The sequence below is a fragment of the Aotus nancymaae genome, unplaced genomic scaffold, assembly GCF_030222135.1.
Source record: "Aotus nancymaae isolate 86718 unplaced genomic scaffold, 86718_ANA_hifiasm-v0.15.2.pri h1tg000059l, whole genome shotgun sequence".
Taxonomy (NCBI): domain Eukaryota; kingdom Metazoa; phylum Chordata; class Mammalia; order Primates; family Aotidae; genus Aotus; species Aotus nancymaae.
Window position 1 is genome coordinate 61,038,785 of NW_026988473.1, and position 19,395 is coordinate 61,058,179.

The 19,395-nt window shown below is 56.3% G+C and overlaps 1 protein-coding gene across 3 annotated transcripts in view; it reads left to right on the top strand.

The window, feature by feature from the left end:
• MYO7A (myosin VIIA) overlaps positions 1-19,395 on the top strand; it is an 89,764-nt gene that overhangs the window by 67,467 nt on the left and 2,902 nt on the right. For 2 of the 3 annotated variants that reach the window (XM_064365318.1, XM_064365319.1), the window contains 15 exons: positions 1,344-1,514; positions 4,476-4,593; positions 5,356-5,482; positions 6,506-6,675; positions 8,328-8,518; positions 9,182-9,306; positions 9,928-10,085; positions 10,925-11,078; positions 12,276-12,431; positions 12,915-13,020; positions 14,074-14,187; positions 15,546-15,633; positions 15,831-15,937; positions 18,243-18,428; positions 18,892-19,008. In XM_064365318.1, the coding sequence (XP_064221388.1) occupies positions 1,344-1,514; positions 4,476-4,593; positions 5,356-5,482; positions 6,506-6,675; positions 8,328-8,518; positions 9,182-9,306; positions 9,928-10,085; positions 10,925-11,078; positions 12,276-12,431; positions 12,915-13,020; positions 14,074-14,187; positions 15,546-15,633; positions 15,831-15,937; positions 18,243-18,428; positions 18,892-19,008 (2,088 nt within the window). The remainder of the gene's footprint in view (positions 1-1,343; positions 1,515-4,475; positions 4,594-5,355; positions 5,483-6,505; positions 6,676-8,327; positions 8,519-9,181; positions 9,307-9,927; positions 10,086-10,924; positions 11,079-12,275; positions 12,432-12,914; positions 13,021-14,073; positions 14,188-15,545; positions 15,634-15,830; positions 15,938-18,242; positions 18,429-18,891; positions 19,009-19,395) is intronic. The other variant, XM_064365320.1, reaches the window with a different exon arrangement.

The window sequence follows — 19,395 nt, forward strand, 5'->3', positions numbered from 1 at the left end:
CCCTCGATGGCCCTTTTCAGCAGGAAGTAGCTACAGAGAATGACCTCTGCCCCATCTCCCAAAAGATTTCTGGGTCCCAGCTCCTTGAGGGAAAAATGTAAGAGTAGACAGTCAGATATGAGCAGGTACGAGGGGGAGGTATCCATGTTGGAAAGAATTCCCCGGAACATGTCTTAGGATGCCCAGTACTCACTCCATGGTTGAGCTATCAGAATGTTGTTAACTAGATTCTGATAAGGAAGGAAAAAGGCGAAAGGGGAATTCCTGAGAGCTGAGCAGGCACAATGAGCACAAAATTGACTGCTCTACCTTCCTGGGGTGGCAGTAAGAAGCAGTGCCACCATTAGATAGGATTGGTATTGATCACTGGTTCCCGTGCATGTGCATTAAGCACAGTAAGGGAGGATCCCCCAAACTTTGGTGAGAACTGGATAAAGAACTGAGGCAACGGATGATCACAATGCACAATGTCATGGGGGTGTTTCCAGCAGGGTCAGCCCACTTTTCTCCTGGAGTGTACTTGTACTTCCCCAATAAAACTTTTGCTTGGTTTACAAAAAAAAGAAAAATGATAATGGTGGTGATAATGGTGGTGTTGGTGGTGGGAAGCAAATATTCAGGCAGAATGCATTAGTATAGACACATAAGTTGCTAAAATTCTGAAATATTCCAAGATAGTTTGAAAATATCTATTGCCTTCAAGGACCCCAAGAGCCTTTCTCTATGCCCTTGCTGCTGGAGGCCTACGGAGCCCTAGGTAGGCATCACTGGGGTTGCTGTGCACCAGGCCAGGCAGAGAAGGGGCAGATGCCCAGTGGCCACTTGACTCTCTGAACCTTCTGCAGTAGATCCTGCCAGCTGTTAACCACTTTAACTATCCCCCCAGTGCTTAACGATGGTGATAGAGGCAGTCACAGTGATGCACTCCCCTCACTCTGACCCACCAGCAGGCCCCAGGTATCCCATTCTCCAAGGCAGACACTTCCTCTTCTGCTGTTTGTCGGCTCCAGTCACTGTCTCACAGGGCTGAGTGTGCAGTGGCTACTCGATGGGCTGCCTTGTGTTTTGGGTCACTTCTTGTGCCCCTGGGCAGAGTCCAGCTCCATGCCAGTGCGAAAGGGACCCTGGAGAAAGTGAGGGTGTGGCTCTGCCTTTGGGGAGCTCATGGTTCCTCTGAGCAGACAAGAATTCCCTGGTGAATCAGTGAGAAGCCTGGGTCCCAAAGGCCAGGCTCTGAGAGCTATATGAGGCAGGGCCAGGAGAGGGGCCTGGAGCCTCTGGTGGTTTTGAAGGGCTTCCTGGATGGCCTGGGCCAATGCATGACCGAGGCCTCTCCAACCTAGGAGGACGACCTGGCTGAGCTGGCTTCCCAGCAGTACTTTGTGGACTATGGCTCTGAGATGATCCTGGAGCGCCTCCTGAACCTCGTGCCCACCTACATCCCTGACCGTGAGATCACACCCCTGAAGACGCTGGAGAAGTGGGCCCAGCTGGCCATTGCCGCCCACAAGAAGGTAGAAGGGCTGGGAGGAATCATAAAGAAGGGACGTGGACCCAAGCAACCAAGGTGGTCCCAGTCCTCACCTGAACCTGTCTGTTGGGGTTGCAGGGGATGGGATGGCACCTGACCTCCTGCCTCCCAGTGGCCCTTCCTTCATTGGCCATCAGCTCACTCATTCTCCTGCCATCTGTGTGCCAGGCACACAGAGGGGATCACACTTAACCCTGCAGCCTCTGTGGGGCCACAGGTATTGGGGCGCCCTTTCCTGGTCTTGTGCCAAACACTTGTTTGGTGCTGCAGCTTCCAGGGCTTAGGAGTGGCGGTGGGCGCTAGACACAGCTTCAGGAAGTGCACCTCCTTCTTCCTAAAAGAACTTCAGCCCAACTTCCTGCCTGGGGAGCTTTAGGGACAGGCCCCCTTGACTGCCTTGCTTGGAGCCCAGGCCCATAACCAGCCACGAGTGGTCCCCTCCCAAGCTAAGGACCTGCCCAAGTACAGCAGGGGTGTCCAGATGGGGAGAAGATGGGGCACTGGCTGCTGGTAGGGGACCCAAGGCCTCCTCATTTCCATGGCACTGGCTTTGCAAGAGAATTGTCCCTGCATATAAGTCTAGGGCTCCACAGTCTGGGGGCGCCACAGACCTCGAGGTGTCTGTCCTCACCTGGGAGCTCTGTGCCACCCCCACTTGATCCTGTGCCTTCTCTGGTCAGCTCCCCACCAGGCTCCGCCCCCTGAATCCTGAGTGCTCCCTGTGCCAGCTTCTTCATCCAGGCCTGCTTCCCCAAGGCCCTCACCCCACTGAGCCTCCCTTCAGAGAAGAAGTGTGTCCTCCCTGCCACCCCTCTGCCCCTCAAGTGAGAGCCCTGCTCTTCATCCTCAGCCACCTCCTCTCCCTCAGCCCTCACATGCTGGCACCCACTGAAGCCTGTCCAGCTGCCTCTCAAACAGCTGCAGTCTCCACCCCACCTCCCTAAGGACTCCCTTGGGGTTCACTGCCATTGTGGCATGTGAGTGGGGTGCTGTTATTATGCATTCATTTTATTTTGGGCACTTGCCATGTGCTGGGCATCATACCAGGACCTGAGACACAGCCCTTTGTGGGACAGACATGGTTTCTGCCCTTTGGAGCCCACTGCTGAGCTGGGTCTCTCCTGGACTGGAGCTCCTTGGCATGTCTGTCCTGGAGCCCTGGGCCAGGCCCCTCATTTGGGAATCACAGTTTTTGTAGGGCGGGAGGGTGCATTGTTCATTTTCTAGGTCTGCCATAACCAAGTGCCACAGACTAGGTGATTTCAACAACAGAAATAAATGTATTTCCTTCCAGTTCTGGAGCCTGGAGCTCCAAGATCAAGGTGTCCACAGGGTGCTTTCTCCTGAGGCTTCTCCCCTCAGCCTGCAGATGGCAGTCTTCTCCATCTGTCACCACATGCGTGCGCACGCGTGCACATGCACCTCTGTATCCGCATATCCTCCTCTCAAAAGGTCACTGGTCATATCGGATTACAGCCCACCCAAAAGATCTCATTAGTGACCTCTTTAAAGACCTTATCTCCAAATAGCGTTGCATTCTGAGTTGCTGGGGTGAAGACTTTAATACGTAAATATGGTGGGGTGGGGGAAGGAAGCACACAATTCAGTCCGTAACAGAGAAGTGTTTTGAAAACATCTTATTTTGAAATAATTTCGAATGTACAGAGAAGTTCCACATTGAACAAAGTAGGACCGCTGCACGCACTTCACTTCCCAGATTCACCAGGTGACAGCCACACTTGCTCTGTGATTTGTCTCTCTGCCTACATATGTATTCTTTTCTCTGAGTCATTTGAGCTTGGGTTGGTGACATCGAGCCCTTTGCCTCTGAATTCTCACTGCTGTCAGGATGGCACCCCTCATGACCTATCTTGTGGGTGGAGATGGGGCCATCTGTGAGCTGGCATACACATGCACCCTTATCTACGCCTGTGTCCACATACTATAAAGGCCAGGCTTTCATTCTGACCCCTCCAATGCCACCCCAACACCCCAGAGTTCTCATTAGGGCTTAGGAGAATATTTTTAGAGAAACACAATGCTGGTGCTTTTGTATCTTTTTTTTTTTTTTTTTTTTTTTTTTTTTTTTTTTCTTTTTTTTTTTTTTTTCTTTTTTTTTTTGAGACGGAGTCTCGCTCTTGTTACCCAGGCTGGAGTGCAATGGCGCGATCTCGGCTCACCGCAACCTCCACCTCCTGGGTTCAGGCAATTCTCCTGCCTCAGCCTCCTGAGTAGCTGGGATTACAGGCACCTGCCACCATGCCTGGCTAATTTTTGTATTTTTTAGTAGAGACAGGGTTTCACCATGTTGGCCTGGCTGGTCTCAAACTCCTGACCTCAGGTGATCCGCCCGCCTCAGCCTCCCAAACTGCTGGGATTACAGGCGTGAGCCACTGTGTCTGGCCTTTATCTTGCCAAGAGCATGGCAGCACCCCTCACGGCTCACCTCACCTCCAAGCTCCAGTTCCCCCTGACACACTGATCTAACTCCCAGATTTGCCAGATTGGTTTCTTGCAGTTGTGGCTATACTCACAGTCCCCCAGGACCTGGCTCCCCATGCTGTGTCCCCATTCCCTCTCTTCCCAGTCTGCCTTGCGCATGCCTCCTGCTGACTGGGGGCCTTGGGCCTCCCACATGCTCTGGCTGGAATCCTTGCTTCCCTGTCTCTGTTGAATTGGGAGCTCCTTGAAGGGGCAGCTATACTTTCTCTGACTTTGGGCCCCAGCACCTGCGTAGAGGTGGCACTCACAAGTGCTCACTGATGTTGATGAATAAGAAAGGTGGAACAGGGTGGGTGCAGACAGATGGGAGCGGGGCCAGGCCACCATGCACAGGAGGTGCGAGAACCCCAGGCTGCTCCTGGCTAGAAGGCAGCGGCCTCTGATTTGTAGAGCAAACTCACTCATACATTGTCTTCTGTCCTCTGTCACTCTGTCCCTTTAGGGGATTTATGCCCAGAGGAGAACTGATGCCCAGAAGGTCAAAGAGGATGTGGTCAATTATGCCCGCTTCAAGTGGCCCTTGCTCTTCTCCAGGTTTTATGAAGCCTACAAATTCTCAGGTACCCCCCAGCCTGTGAGGCTCCCAGTCCCTGGCTCTGTGGCTCAGCCCAGAACAGGGGAGGGAAGCGGCTTGAGCCAGTGCCCCTGTCAGTGGCCTCCAGCCTGCAGGCTGCTTGGTCTGTTCTGGTCAATGCGGCTGTGCGGGTCCTGCCTCCCGACACCCAGTAGCGACTCCATGGCACATCTTATGTGCTCAGTGGCACACTGGATTGAAAAACTGAGTGAGGATTGAATCATTAAGACACGTACTGTGTACAGAACAGGGTGACCCAGAGTTCAGGCATGGACGGCTCTGCTGGGCCGACTCCTTGAAGTCAAGAAGGGCAGATACAAACCCATGCAGGCCACTGGCTCAGCCGCCCTTGGGCTGTTGTTACTGCGCACCTGCTCTGTGCCAGGTCCTGTGCTGATGCTGCTGTTCACAGAACCACCAGGCACCAAGGCCAGAGGGAACCCTGGGCCTCAGTCCAGCCTCTCCCCAGATCTCACTTTAGTGCAGGGCAGGGACTTGTCCAAAGCTGCACAAAGACCAATGGCAGGAGTGGGACCCAAACCAATTTCCTGATTCAACACTCTCTTCCCACTGCACTTTGGGTTTTGCCACGTGGGGAGTTTGTGCTCTCTGAGCCTCAGTTTCTCTATCTGTAAATGGAAATCAGTGTACTGCCACCCTTGTCACCTGCCTGGCTGTTAGGAGGATTGGGAAGGGCTGGGCCTGGGGACAGGAGGCCTCCCTCTCAGTGCCTTGGTCTGGACCCCAGGCCCCAGCCTCCCCAAGAATGACGTCATCGTGGCCGTCAACTGGACAGGCGTGTACTTTGTGGATGAGCAGGAGCAGGTCCTTCTGGAGCTGTCCTTCCCAGAGATCATGGCCGTGTCCAGCAGCAGGTGAGGAGGGCCGCATGGAGATGCAGACAGACAGCGGGGAAGGAGAGGGGCCAGAGCTTCCCTGCGGGTCACAGGAAGTGAAGAGACACGAAGTGGCCTGCCCTGGTTGCATGTGATTGGGCAGTTTGTGCCACACTGTGCAGACCTCTCTGGCACCTCCTCCTGCTGGAAGGACGGGCATGGGCTTCACAGCACATGAAGGCTGTTCTGAGACAGGACCGGGTGGTCAGGACAGTCAGGGGCAGGCGAGTGTGTACAAAAGAGCTTGGCCTGGGCTTTAGGGGTCTGGGTAGGACTCACTCTATGTCTTCATTCCTAAAACAGGAGTCTTAATACTTTCCTCCCCTAACAGTGGTGAGGAAGAAATGCAATAATAGATGAGAGAGCCCTTTATAAACTGTGAAGTGCGGTGCACACAAGTGGGATGGTGGGGCGGGTTGCTGGGATTGACTGGCATTCCCAGCAGTGCAGTGGCTCCCTCCCCCACCATCTGGGGCTTGTAGCAGTGTCTCTGGGCTGCGTCTGATAGGGGCTGGAGTCAGACTGGTCCAGCTCTGATCAGATACATGCCAGACACATAGGATGCAGTGGTGACAAGTAGTCCTTGTCCTCTTGGATCTTCAGTCAAAGAGGGGAGACAGACATTGAACAGGCCATTTTAAAGCAGGGCATGAAGAGGACTGTGGGAGGGCAGGGAGGACTTCCTGGAGGAAGTGGCATATAGGCTGAGATTTAAAGGGTGAGTAGAAATTAGGCAAGGAAGAAGTGGACCAGGCCAGTGTGGGTCTCCCTCTGGGCCATGCCTGCCTCTGGCCAGGCCAGCTCTGACTTAGCCTGAGATGTGCTGAGCTGGGCCACGCCCCCGCTGGCTGGGCCATGTCTGACTCAACTGGCCTTGGTCTCCTTCAGGGAGTGCCGTGTCTGGCTCTCACTGGGCTGCTCTGATCTTGGCTGTGCTGCGCCTCACTCAGGCTGGGCAGGACTGACCCTGGCGGGGCCCTGTTCTCCGTGTTGGTCCTGCAGGGGAGCAAAAATGACTGCCCCCAGCTTCACGCTGGCCACCATCAAGGGGGACGAATACACCTTCACCTCCAGCAACGCCGAGGATATTCGTGACCTGGTGGTCACTTTCCTAGAGGGGCTCCGGAAGAGATCTAAGTATGTTGTGGCCCTGCAGGATAACCCCAACCCCGGTGAGTGGCTGCTGGCATGGGCTGCCTGGCACTGGGGCTCAGGGGGTCATGCAGACTGTCTTAGTCCATTTGCATTGCTATAATGGAATACCAGAGGCTGGGAGATTTCTGAAGAAACAAGGTTTATTTGGCTCACAGTTCTGCAGGCACTACAAGAAGCATGGTGCTGGCTGGGCATGGTGGCTCATGCCTGCAATCCCAGTACTTTGAGAGAGAGATGGGAGGGTCATTTGAAGCCAAAAGTTCAAGACCAGCCTGGGCAACATAGTGAGACCCCCGTCTCTACAAAAGGTTAAATAAATTAGCTGGGTGTGGTGGCATGTGCCTGTAGTCATAGCTTCTCAGGAGGCTGAGGTAGGAGGATTGCTTGAGCCCAGGAGGTAGAGGCTGCAGTGAGCTGTGATTGTGCCACTGCCCTCCAGCCTGGGCAAGTGAGACCTCATGAAAGAAAAAAGAAAAGAAAATAGAAGAGAAGAGAAAGAAAACAAAGAAAGAAAGGGGCCAGCATCTGCTTCTGATGAAGGCCCCAGGAAGCTTCCACTCATGGCAGAAGGAGAAGGGGTTCCTGTATCAGAAGGAAAGAAGAGAGAGAGGAGGGGGTGCCAGGCTCTTTTCTGTTCTCATAAGGACACTATAGAGTGAGAACTCACTCATTACCATAAGCCCAGCACTACACGGTTCATGAGGGACCCACCCCTGTGACCCAAACACCTCGCACTAGGCCACCACCAACACAGGGAGATCAAATTTCAACATGAGATTTGGAGGGGACATATATCTAAACCATATCACAGACCATGTCCCATGGCCTTGGCACTCAAGGCTGCTAGGGTCTTGTTCCCATCCTTCCCCTGCAGCTGGACCAAATAGCAGAAGCCTGTGCCTTCAATGTGTGCCCTGCGGGGAGCCTCCTCTCCCTCCCTCCTCCTGGTTCTTCAATACTCATCTCCCATCCCCTCTCCAAGTTAGATCAGGGGTCCTTCTCAGTGTTCTCAAAAGACCCACCATCTTCAAGTGATAACAGCAGTAACAACTACCCTGCCTGAGGCCACTGAGGTCCTGGCAGAGTGTGGGAAAGATGAAGATGAAATGGGCCCCACCCTGTCCTCAGTGGGGAGGAGGGTGGGAAGCAGACAGCCTGTAATAGTGCAGTGAGCAGGGAAGCCCAGAGCCACAGAAGCCTGGAGGAGAGGCCCCATGCAGACTGGGGTCTAGAAAGGAAGCCCGTGTGAGCAGAGTGCAGCAGGCAGAGAGCTGAGCTGAAGCCAGCACAGAGGCAGGAGAAAGCTGGCCTGTCCGGGAAACTGCAAACAGCTTGGTTTGACTGGGAACAGGCGCAGTGAGGGAGGAGGGGTGAGGTGGAAGGAGTCCAGGAGGCCCACTCACAACAGGCTTAGGAGTGTGGGGCTTTCTCCCAAAGGCAATGAGGAGCTATGGAAGGCTTTTGAGTGGGAGAGTGGCCCTCTCTGGTGGTGGTGTCTGTATAGGGAGTTGGGACAAGGTGGAGGCAGAGTGGCAGGTGGGCAGACACGGATGACAACACCTCAGTTCTTCTGTGGGAAATAGTGGCTTATAGATCATCAACCAAAATAAAGATGTTCCAACTCGGCTTCTGTCTCTGCCCCGTGGTCCCGCTCACCTCTGCTCTGCAGCAGGCGAGGAGTCAGGCTTCCTCAGCTTTGCCAAGGGAGACCTCATCATCCTGGACCACGACACGGGTGAGCAGGTCATGAACTCAGGCTGGGCCAATGGCATCAATGAGAGGACCAAGCAGCGTGGGGACTTCCCCACTGACTGTGTGTACGTCATGCCCACTGTCACCATGCCACCGCGGGAGATTGTGGTATGTGGCCTGGGGTGGCAGATGGGTGGGAGGTACCACTAGACCCCTCTTCATCCACTCCCCACAGATGAACAATAGGTTAATTGTCTAGTGCATCTGTGAAGATGATCTTGGGATCTTATGGGACCACACATTTAAAGTTGGGGCAGCCCTCAAACCTGTGCCAGGTGGGGAGGGGCCTAGAAATGGCATCAGATGAGGAACAGCCAAGGGGTGGGGCCGGGGCGGGGACTGGAGACAGCAGTATCCCCCACACTGTCTGAACAGGCAGTGGGGCCACAGCTGGGGCAGGGCTGGGCCCTGCTTCTTCTGGAGCCACCTTGAGAGCAACTCTGGGGACTCACAGCCCAGCCTCCCTAGTGGCTCCTGAGCCAGGCTCAGTGGATGAGGCGGCTCTCACATCATGTCCTCCTGCCTCGTCCAGCCTTCGAGACTGACCCAACCTGATCAAACACCAAGGGAAGGGCCCTGAGCTCAGCACGAAGGAGGCAGCAGGGACCTCAGAGACCCCAAGGAGGAATGGGGCTCCCAGGGTCAGAATGGAGCATGGGATCCACCCCACTGGAGAGTCTCCCCGAGTCCCAAAGGCTGCAGGGTATACTGTGTTGGTTCTGGTGGCCACAGGTGCAGAGCTGACCTCAGCCCCTGTCTCCTGGCCCCTAGGCCCTGGTAACCATGACTCCCGACCAGAGGCAGGACGTCGTCCGGCACTTGCAGCTGCGAACAACGGAGCCCGAGGTGCGCGCCAAGCCCTACACGCTGGAGGAGTTCTCCTACGACTACTTCAGGTGATGCCTCTCAGGGAAGGATGGGGTCCACAGGGCTGGGAGCTGTAGGCTTCCGCTACCCTCAGATTTCGTGCTGGGGTGGCTTTGTGAAGCCCCGCCTGTGAGCGGGGCCTGGGTCAGAGGGAGCTGGAGGGCTGTTTCTGTCCACTGAGGTGACCCATCCTGTGTGTCTCGACTTATCCTTCTTTCATTTAAGAGTAGTCACTGCCTCCACCCCAGGCTGGTCCTGGACATTGGAGACTCAGTCCTGGTGGGGAAGTGGGCAGGAAGCAGGCAGCTGGGATTCTGCGTGCCCAACACTGTGATGAGGATGGAGGGGCAGTGAGAAGCTTCCTGGAGGAAGCAGTGTGCACTGAGCTCTGCAGGGGTGCAGGGTGGTGGGGGAGGCTGGGGCACAGCCTGGAGTGTTCTCACCGCTGTTCACAGCTGAGAAAGGACGGCCCAGCAACCGCTAGTGACTAGTCTCCAGCCATATGCAGGGCAGGGAAGAGCAGGGCCTGATCCCCACCCTCAGTCTCCAGGCACAGGGTGTGGGCGGGGGTGGGGGTCTCACAACCTGGGGTTTTCTCCCCGGGGCTGCTGGCGATGGGGCCACTGCTGATGGTCCCTATGCTGTGGCAGGCCCCCACCCAAGCACACGCTGAGCCGTGTCATGGTGTCCAAGGCCCGAGGCAAGGACCGGCTGTGGAGCCACACGCGGGAGCCACTCAAGCAGGCACTGCTCAAGAAGCTCCTGGGCAGCGAGGAGCTCTCGCAGGAGGCCTGCCTGGCCTTCATTGATATCCGTACCCTGGGGCCGCACCTAGGGGAGCCAGGGACCGGGTAGGGTCTTCGTCTGCACACCGCCTTCCTCCTGAGGGCCTGCCGTGGCGTGGGAAGGGTTGATAGAGGACCCCATCCCTGGCACATTTTGGAGGGGCTGCCTAACCCACTGTCTCCTCTGACTCTGTCACCCGGGTGCCAGGTAGATTGGGTGCCTTATGCTGGGCCAGACATGGAGGTTGCACAGGGACCCAGCCCAGCCCCTGGCCTCATGGGGCCACATGCATATCCAGATCAGCGCCGAGACAGACCAGACCGGGCGGCACTGTAAACTGACCCATCCTGGAGGGGACAAGGAGGGCTTCCTGGAGAAAGTGATATCTAGGCTGAGCCCTGAAGGCTGAGAAGGACTTAGCCTGGCAAAGGGGAGAGGGGTGGGGAGTGTTCCAGAGGGAAGGAGCAGCAGGAAGTCCCCGAGGCACACCGAGCAGGGCAGTTCTGGGCTTTTGTGCTTCAGCACAGAGAGGACGGGAAGACTGTGCTCAAGAAGGGTTCCCGACCCTGGGAGGAAGCTTGGGCCATGTCCCAAGGTCAGGACTAGCCACTGGGCAGGGAGCGGCATGGTCAGATTGGCCATCTGGACAGGCTATCCCAGCTGCTGTGAGGGCTTGGGATGTGGGGCTAGTGGCTGTGAGCAGGAGGAGAGCGGGTGGGGCAGATCACGCCCATTTCGTGAGTGCGCAGCCTGAGGCCAAGGTCACAGCTCCAGGGAGGCAGGCCCCGTGGAGAGTGGGGCCTCCAGACCCCAGGCCAGTGCTCCCTCTACTCGGCCGAGCCCTTCCTTAACAGCCCCCACCCATGCTCAAGTACATGGGTGACTACCCATCCAAGAGGATGCGCTCCGTCAACGAGCTCACCGACCAGATCTTTGAGGGCGCCCTGAAAGCTGAGCCCCTGAAGGACGAGGCGTATGTGCAGATCCTGAAACAGCTGACCGACAACCACATCAGGTGAGCCAGGCGCCGTGGGCGGGCAAGGGGCAGTCCCCAGCCGCTCCGGAGGCAGCCGCTGGCTCTGCCTGGACTCAGTCCTTCCTCATGCAGAGCCGGGAGCCACTCATGGGCCCCTCACATCTTAGCTTGGCCCCAAGGCCCAAGGAGGGCCTGGCAGGATCTGGGAGGTGGTGGCTGTCTTTCTTTGAGTCCGTCCTCTAAGTGGAAGAGCCCCAGCTCCTCCTAAGGTTTGGCTGGAGCCTCCTCTGAGTGCCCCTCCCCTGCCTAGACCCTGCTGTCCGCCTGCAGGTCCAGCACAGTCAAGTGTCCCCTCCCTGGTGCAGGCCAGGCTGGCTGTCCGCTGGAGGTGGACAAACTCTCATGAGTTTGGGTGCTGGGCACAATGCCCAAAGGGTGCCACCTTCTCCTCCCCCTGGGGCAGCCCAAGGCAGGATTAGGAAGTCAGGCACAGGCTCCTCTTAGAGCCTGAGAGAAGCTCCACCTCTCTTCTTACACCCAGCCCACTGCCTTCCTCCCAGCGGTGTCACCCTCTACATCTTCCACAAATCCATCCTCAAACCACACATCAGCTCTTTTGATGGTGCCGAACCTTCATACTTGCTGCGCCCACACCCAGAAAAACTTTTCAGCCCCTTCTCTGCATATTGTAATTTGCCTCATCCTTTAAAGCCTATATCATATGCCACTGCCTCCTAGAAGCCTCCAAACTTCCCACTGTCAGGCCCAAGAAGCTCAGAGTGGTGGCTGAAGTATCCTGGGGTGGGGTTGGTCTAACTCGTTGATACTTAAGGTGTAGGTAAATCAAAGAGCTTCTGCCAGAACATAAATCACACTGCTTCCTTCATGGAGAAAGTCTTGCTATGGAAACAAACAAAAAGCCTCAGCTGAAGCAGAGTGCATGGTAACCTGGTAGCTTTTTATCCTGGCACAAGCCCCTGATAGCCACATGTACTGGTAGCAGTGTAGCCTGGAGCAGTAGTGAGCTGAGCACACTTTGAGTAGCACTAGTTGCATCTGGCTGTCAGGGAGGGGGTCTGTATATAGGGTGAGAGGTCCTTAGGGTAAGGGTCAGGGAGGGCCGCTGCTGCTGTGATGAGCAGCTGAGGGGTGTGTGGCCCCCTCACCCAGGGGTGCACAGGTCTTGTGACTCCTGATGGTGGCTGCCCCTGCTGGATCCCACACCTCCTCCTGCAGGTACAGCGAGGAGCGGGGCTGGGAGCTGCTCTGGCTGTGCACGGGCCTCTTCCCACCCAGCAACATCCTCCTGCCCCACGTGCAGCGCTTCCTGCAGTCCCGAAAGCACTGCCCACTCGCCATCGACTGCCTGCAGCGGCTCCAGAAAGCCCTGAGGTACAGTGGCTGCCAGGGGCAGGGGCAGGGGCAGGCACTGGGGTGGGCTCCTGGCCACACTGGGCTAGTGGGATGAGCCCCTTGGGGATGAGGACAACACAGCAGTTGGCGCCCACCCCTGGGGTACCTCAGCTGCCAGCTAAATGGAGGTGCAGGCCCCACAGCTGCCCAAGATGCATCTGGAGAGTCCAGCAGCTCAGGAGTGCTCTGCCCAGAGCTCCCAGGCTATCGGGCGGGCAGATACCCAGGCCCACTTCATACTCTCCAAGTGCACTTGCGTCCTTCACTTTGCTGGTCCCCTCCACAGCCATCGTCCCATTTTACAGATGAGGAGCTTAAGGCCCTGGGAGGCTCAGTGGCTGGTCATATCATAGGAAGTGGCGGGCAGGGATCAGAACCAGGTTTGTCTGCCTCGAAGGATGCCAGTCCCTGGTTTCTGCAGTCCCACACAGCTGCCCGCTGCTGCCCCTGCCCCCTTTTCAGAAACGGGTCCCGGAAGTACCCCCCACACCTGGTGGAGGTGGAGGCCATCCAGCATAAGACCACCCAGATTTTCCACAAGGTCTACTTCCCTGACGACACTGACGAGGTGAGGGCCGCCGGCTTCTGGCTCTACAGATGCCCAGGACAGGGCCGGGCTTCCTGGGTGGACACCAAGGGTGGCCTTACGCCTCTCCCCCGCCACCCCACATTTGCCGCCTCGTCTTCCTGCCCCTTAGTGGAGTCAGGGCTCAGGAAGAAGGCCATCGCCTCCCCAGGTCAGGAGCCCTTGATCTCTGATCCAACCCCTGCTTCCTGGAGCAGCTTCCTTCAGAAGGCCCCCCACCCCGCTCTGAGGAGGACCTGCCTTGGAGAACAGCACTTCTCCCTCTGAGCTGGCTTTGCGGTCCCCGCTGGCCCCCAGGTTCAGGCCTCCCCTGTCACCTGAGCCCACTTTCCTGCAGGCAGAACCTCGACACCCCTTCCTCCCTCCCCATCTGAGGTGGTTGAGGGTCCCTCCATCCTGGTCCTATCTGCCAGAGGTCCTGTCGGTCTGTCATGCCTGCAGTCATGCTGCCCCCATGGTCCCCAGCCCCTGCCTGTCTCAACACGGTGTCTCATTCAGATAAACTTTTCATTTGAAGAGTTGTTTTAAAACTTGCCTGAGACTGGAGACTCACAAATGCCATGAGAGGATTTCAGTTGCAAGGACCAAAGATCTCCTAAAATCCCTTCCTGTCCCTCCAGACATCCCTCCTCCCTCCATCTAATCTTCCCCAGACGCTCAAGCCTGCCCATCTGTCCGGGCTGCTTTCCCCTCTGCTTTTGGGTTTGCTTTTCCTCTTCGTCAAGTCTCCTCCTTCCAGTCATCCCTTCCTGCTGTGCTCCCTGGACCCCCACCATCACTCAGGCGTCTATAGCCTGGCCCAGGACTCTGGACACCAAGGCCACGTCTGCTTGGAGGGTCGGGAGGAGGAGGCCTGGGAAGGCCCAGACGGGAGTAGCCCTTTCCTTTTGTTAAGTGCCATGCCTTGCTCTGGGCCCACGGGAGGGTGTCTGACCCTGGAGGGGGCTCAGTGTAGGAGGCCCAGCCAGAGAAGCCCCGGAGGACCAGGTCCGGGGAAAGGTCCTGCCAGAGCCCAGTGCGTACCGCCCCTCCCAGGCCTTCGAAGTGGAGTCCAGCACCAAGGCCAAGGACTTCTGCCAGAACATTGCCACTCGGCTGCTCCTCAAGTCCTCAGAGGGATTCAGCCTCTTTGTCAAAATTGCTGACAAGGTGAGTGGTTCGCCATCTACCTACTTGCCACCGGCCCAACTGTTGGGAAATTTGCTGGGGCCATAAGAACTTATGGACAGCAGGGGGAAGAGAGAGAGACTGGGGGAGAGAGGGGAAGAGGGCACTGGCATCTGGCCATCTTCTCCCATCCCTACAACCTCCCCTGATGTGGAGTGGCTGCCCCTAGCTCTCTCTCCTCCGAGGCACTGCACGTGCTCAGACCCTCTTAGGGGCATGTGCCCAGGCGCTGTGTGTTCTGACACACCAGACTCCTCACCCTGCCCCAACACACATGTTATTTCCAGATTTGCTTTGACTCGTCCCTCACTGCCATGCTGGAGCAAATTAACCCTTGAAATAAAGTGTGATCATCCCTACTTGGCAGATCACAGAGCTAGGTCTCTGAGAGGTTAGGTAACTTGTCCAAGGTTACACAGCAGGGACTGAGCTCCAGGTGGGTGTGACTCTAAAGCTCATGCCCCTACCAGCTTCTCACATCACCTCTCCACCAATACCTTTGTCCCTGGAAGTCTTACAGGCCCAGCTAAAGCCCCCTCCGTGGGAAAGCTTCCTTGACCGAGTTAGGCGCCCCATCCTGTTGCCTGCTGATGGCTTTACTTGCATCTGTGTCTGTATCCTCACTTCGTGACTGTCTCTGTGTCAGACACTAGGACCCAGAGGTGATCCTGCTAAGGTCCTAGACCCAGGGGAGTCCAGAGTCTGTGGGAGGAGCTGGACATGGATGCCAGAGAATGTCCAAGCCAGGGGCTGGGCCGCATTCTTGGCCAGCTTCCCTTGGGCCTAAGGCAGCATTCAGTGTCCCAGGCACTGAATGGAATGACTATCATTCCTGGCAAGAAGCGGGCTGTTCTGGCCAGGCATGGTGGCTCACGCCTATAATCCCAACACTTTGGGAGGCTGAGGCAGACCGATTGCCTGAGGTCAGGAGTTCGAGACCAGTCTGGCCAACATGGTGAAACCCCATCTCTACTAAAAATACAAAAAAGTTAGCTGGGCGTGGTGGCATGTGCTTGTAATCCCAGCTACTCAGGAGGCTGAGGCAGGGGAACTGCTTGAGCCAGGGAGGTGGAGGTTGCAGTGAGCTGAGATCACACCATTGCACTTTAGCCTGGGCGATGGAATGAGACTCCATCTCAGAAGAAAAAAAAGAAGTAGGCTGTTCTGGGGACACTCAACAGGCACATAGGGCAGGGTGGGGCTGACACACAGAAACCCCTTCCAACCGGGAGTGGAGTCTTTCCTGAGAAGGAGCTGCCAGACAGGCCTTAGGTGGGAAGGTCAGAAAATTCAATGTTGCTTGAACTAAAATGAGTGCGCTTCAATGGCCCTGTCCCCAGGTCATCAGCGTGCCTGAGAATGACTTCTTCTTCGACTTCGTTCGGCACCTGACAGACTGGATAAAGAAAGCTCGGCCCATCAAGGACGGTAATGAGGCCAGGTCCTGGGACCGTCTGAGGCCCAGAGCAGGGAGGTGCAGGCTCAAGGCTGTGCTGTGAGGCCGACCTGGGCGGGCCTGAGCGAGGACCTCCTCTGGGACTGGGGCTGGGGCTGGGGCTGGGCTTGGGATGTGAGCACCTGTCTGTGTGGGGACCCTCTGGGTGACTGACTGCCCTGTGCTGCAGGAATCGTGCCCTCACTCACCTACCAGGTGTTCTTCATGAAGAAGCTGTGGACCACCACGGTGCCAGGGAAGGACCCCATGGCTGATTCCATCTTCCACTATTACCAGGTGGGCACCTCTGCACTCTAGTTGCCTTCATGCATGGCTAGCCTTGCTGTATTCTGGCCCTGAAAGCAGAGACTCGCTGCCCTTGCCAGGTGTGGGGCCTGTACCAGCCTGGCCTCAATGGGATTCCTGCCAAGACCACTGGAGCCAGGGGATGGCCCAACCCCTGATCCTTGTGTCTCCTGACTCCTCGGCCCTTAGGGGCTTGGCAGTTCCTCCTCTGAGCTTCCAATCCCTACCTGTTCAGGCCCCTCCTTCAGTGCAGGGCTGTCCTTTGACTTGGAGACTCTGCTGCTGTAACTGGGTAATTAATTCCTAAGCCTCTGTGCAAACAGTTTCTAGCACAGGGACCTGCAGGAAGCCAGGAGGGAAGCTTGCATGTTGAGCCTCTGTTATGTGTCTGGCACTCTTCTCTCATTCTGTCCTCCCAACTAACCCCAAAAAGCAGGCATGTTGTCCTCATCTGACAGAGGGACAAACAGACTCAGAGAGGCCAAGGTGCCATGGTTAGGATCACACAGCTGATGGAACTGGGATTTGATTCCAGGTTTTCATGACTGCAGGTTAGTGCCATTTTCTGGGCTCAGCCTGCTTACCATTCTGGAAAAAACAGGATGCATGGAAGGGCAGAGAAGGCAGGGATGGTGGCTGCTGTGGCAGAGAGGACACTGGCCTGGGCGTGAGAAGGGCCACCCTCATCCAAACCTGGGATCTGCCTCTCCCCTATGCCCTCCTCGCCCACCCCGTGCTGCCCACTAAGTTCATGCCCCTTGACTGCCAGTTCCCCCAAGAGTTGGCCTTGACATCTGCTTCTCCTCCCCCACACCACAAATCACTTACCTGATGACTGTATCTCCCGGATGTCTCTAAAGTCCTCTACGTCTCTCCATCACCACCTCCCCAACTGGGTCAGTGACTTTCTCCTGTTCTCCTCATCTGTCTTGGTCCCTTTCCATCCTTTTTCCACAGGGCGGTCATCCTGCTTTCCAGATGCCCCAGTGGCTTCCCCTTGCTCTCAGAGCATAACCCTCATCCTGACCATGGCCTGCCTGGTGGTGCCACTACCTGTTCCTGCTGCCTTGCCTTGTACCTGGCTCTCCTCTGCTCAGTTCACTCCAGCTGGATTGTTTCCACGTCTTGAGTGTGACATGGGGCCTTTGTAATGTTGGACTACTCTTCCCCAGTTCCTTCCCTCAGCTACTAAGGGAATCAGCCATTTTATCTTAAAGGAAGTCTGCCCTGTCCTTAAGCCTAGATTAGGTCACCTTGTTATATCCTCTGATAGCACTGTGAACAGTTCCTCTGAAGGTTGTTATTATGTGTCTGTTTGGAATGATTTTTGATATCTGTTCTTGCCCTGAGATTGCAAGTTCCATGAACGTAGGGAGGGTAGGCATTGTTGCTTAAAGGGCCTGGCTCACAGATATTCAACGCGTGCTTGTTGGATTGATGGATGGGTGAATAGGTGAATTGGTGGCTCAATGAACAGATGGATGGGAAGATGAATGCTGAATGAATTGATGGGTGGATATTGGTGAGTAAATGAGTGAGTAGGTAGCTAAGTGGGTGGATGAGTGAGTAGATGGATGGACAGAGGGAAATGGATGGAGGGAGACGTGTAGGTAGATAAGACCCATAACCGCATGGATGGATGTATAGGATGGAAATGATTGACTCAGGTCTCTGACCAACAGTGTGTCCTCAGGACAGCCTCAGTTTCCCTATCTTTGAAATCGTGGATAAGATGATCCTGAGGCTCCAGGAGCCTATGGACAGGGCCGGCCCTTCAGAGGCTTCATCTCTGCTCTGGGCCCATTCTCCAGCCTAAGTTCCTCTGGTTTTGGGTCTGGAAGTTTAAGGGGGTGGGAGGGCCTCTGCTGCTGCTGAAAGCAGATGATCTCAAGAGAATCCAATGCAAAGAGGCCAGATTGAGAGGCTCTTCCAAAGGAGGAAGGGCCCAGGAGGTGAGGGGTATGAAACAGTCTCAGGGTCCCCAGCTGGTCACTCTGAGTCTCTTCATCTTGAAATGGGGCTGCTCACCTCGCTGGACTGTTACAGGGGGAAATGAGGTAATAGACATGGCATGAGCTCCAACTGCCAAGTGCTGAGTCTGTGCAGGCAGACTTGCTCTGTCCCTGTCCTGTGCCATCTCCCCTGGGGGAGCAGTTTCAGCTGAGGCTGGAGAGGTGAGCGGGCCCACATGTGGGGTAAAGTAGTAGACCCTGGCCTTGGAGGTCTTGGTGTGGTGGGAAAGGAGCCCACTTCTGCCAGGTCCCTCCACGCCTGTGACCTGCTCTGTCTCTGGCAGGAGTTGCCCAAGTATCTCCGAGGCTACCACAAGTGCACGCGGGAGGAAGTGCTGCAGCTGGGGGCGCTGATCTACAGGGTCAAGTTCGAGGAGGACAAGTCCTACTTCCCCAGCATCCCCAAGCTGCTGCGGGAGCTGGTGCCTCAGGACCTTATCCGGCAGGTCTCGCCTGATGACTGGAAGCGGGTGAGCATGGGGTGGGCAGTGGGAATGGAGGGGCCCTGAATGGGCCTCTGGGCACCCAAGGGGTCAAGGGGGCAGGCACTGGCCAGCAGTCCAGGGAGGTGCATCTGTGGCTCCTGTACATGATGAGGCCGCCAACATTGTTCCTCCACCTGCCTTATCCTCTAGTCCTCCATGCCAAGGACTCAGTGGCCACTTGGCAGTCATTTGCCCTGTCCTGTTTACCATGGTGACCTGCTTGTCCTTGATACTCTTTGGTCTGTCTGACTGGGGGTAGGAAGGGAGATCTGGAGTCCATTAGCTGAAATATGGGGAGAGCCCTTCACAGCCCCCAGGTCTCCATCTTAGGCCTTGTCCTAATGGTGCAGATGGTGCCAGAGTGGGCGGGGGTGGTTGGGGGAGGACTCTGAGCTCTGAGCAGGCCTGTCCCCAGGACTGAGCCCAACCCTAACCCCCCTCCCCATAGTCCATCGTCGCCTACTTCAACAAGCATGCGGGGAAGTCCAAGGAGGAAGCCAAGCTGGCCTTCCTGAAGCTCATCTTCAAGTGGCCCACCTTTGGCTCAGCATTCTTCGAGGTGAAGGTACACCATGGGCTTCTCAGAGCAGAGGAGGAGGGAAGGGGCATTGAGAAGGCACAGAGACTCCTCCCCAGGACTGTGAGAAACAGCCATGGCCCTGGACCCCTGCCCTGGCGAGGGAAGGAGGGCAGCACCCTCAGCCTTGTCCTGGCTTAGCTTCTTAGCTGGGTTAAGTCTTGGGGACAGACGGACCAGAAGCTCAGCCTGGCAGCTGAGGCAGACATGTAAACAGGCCAGGGTAATGGGGGTCGGCCTGTGCTTTGACAGTGGGGAGCCCTTGCCCAGGTGGCAGAACTTGAGAGGCTCTGCGGGTCTGAGGAGTCTCCTAGAGGAGGTGGTATCTGAGCTTTCCAAGGAGACCCTGGAAAGAGTGCACCTGGCAGGGGTCCC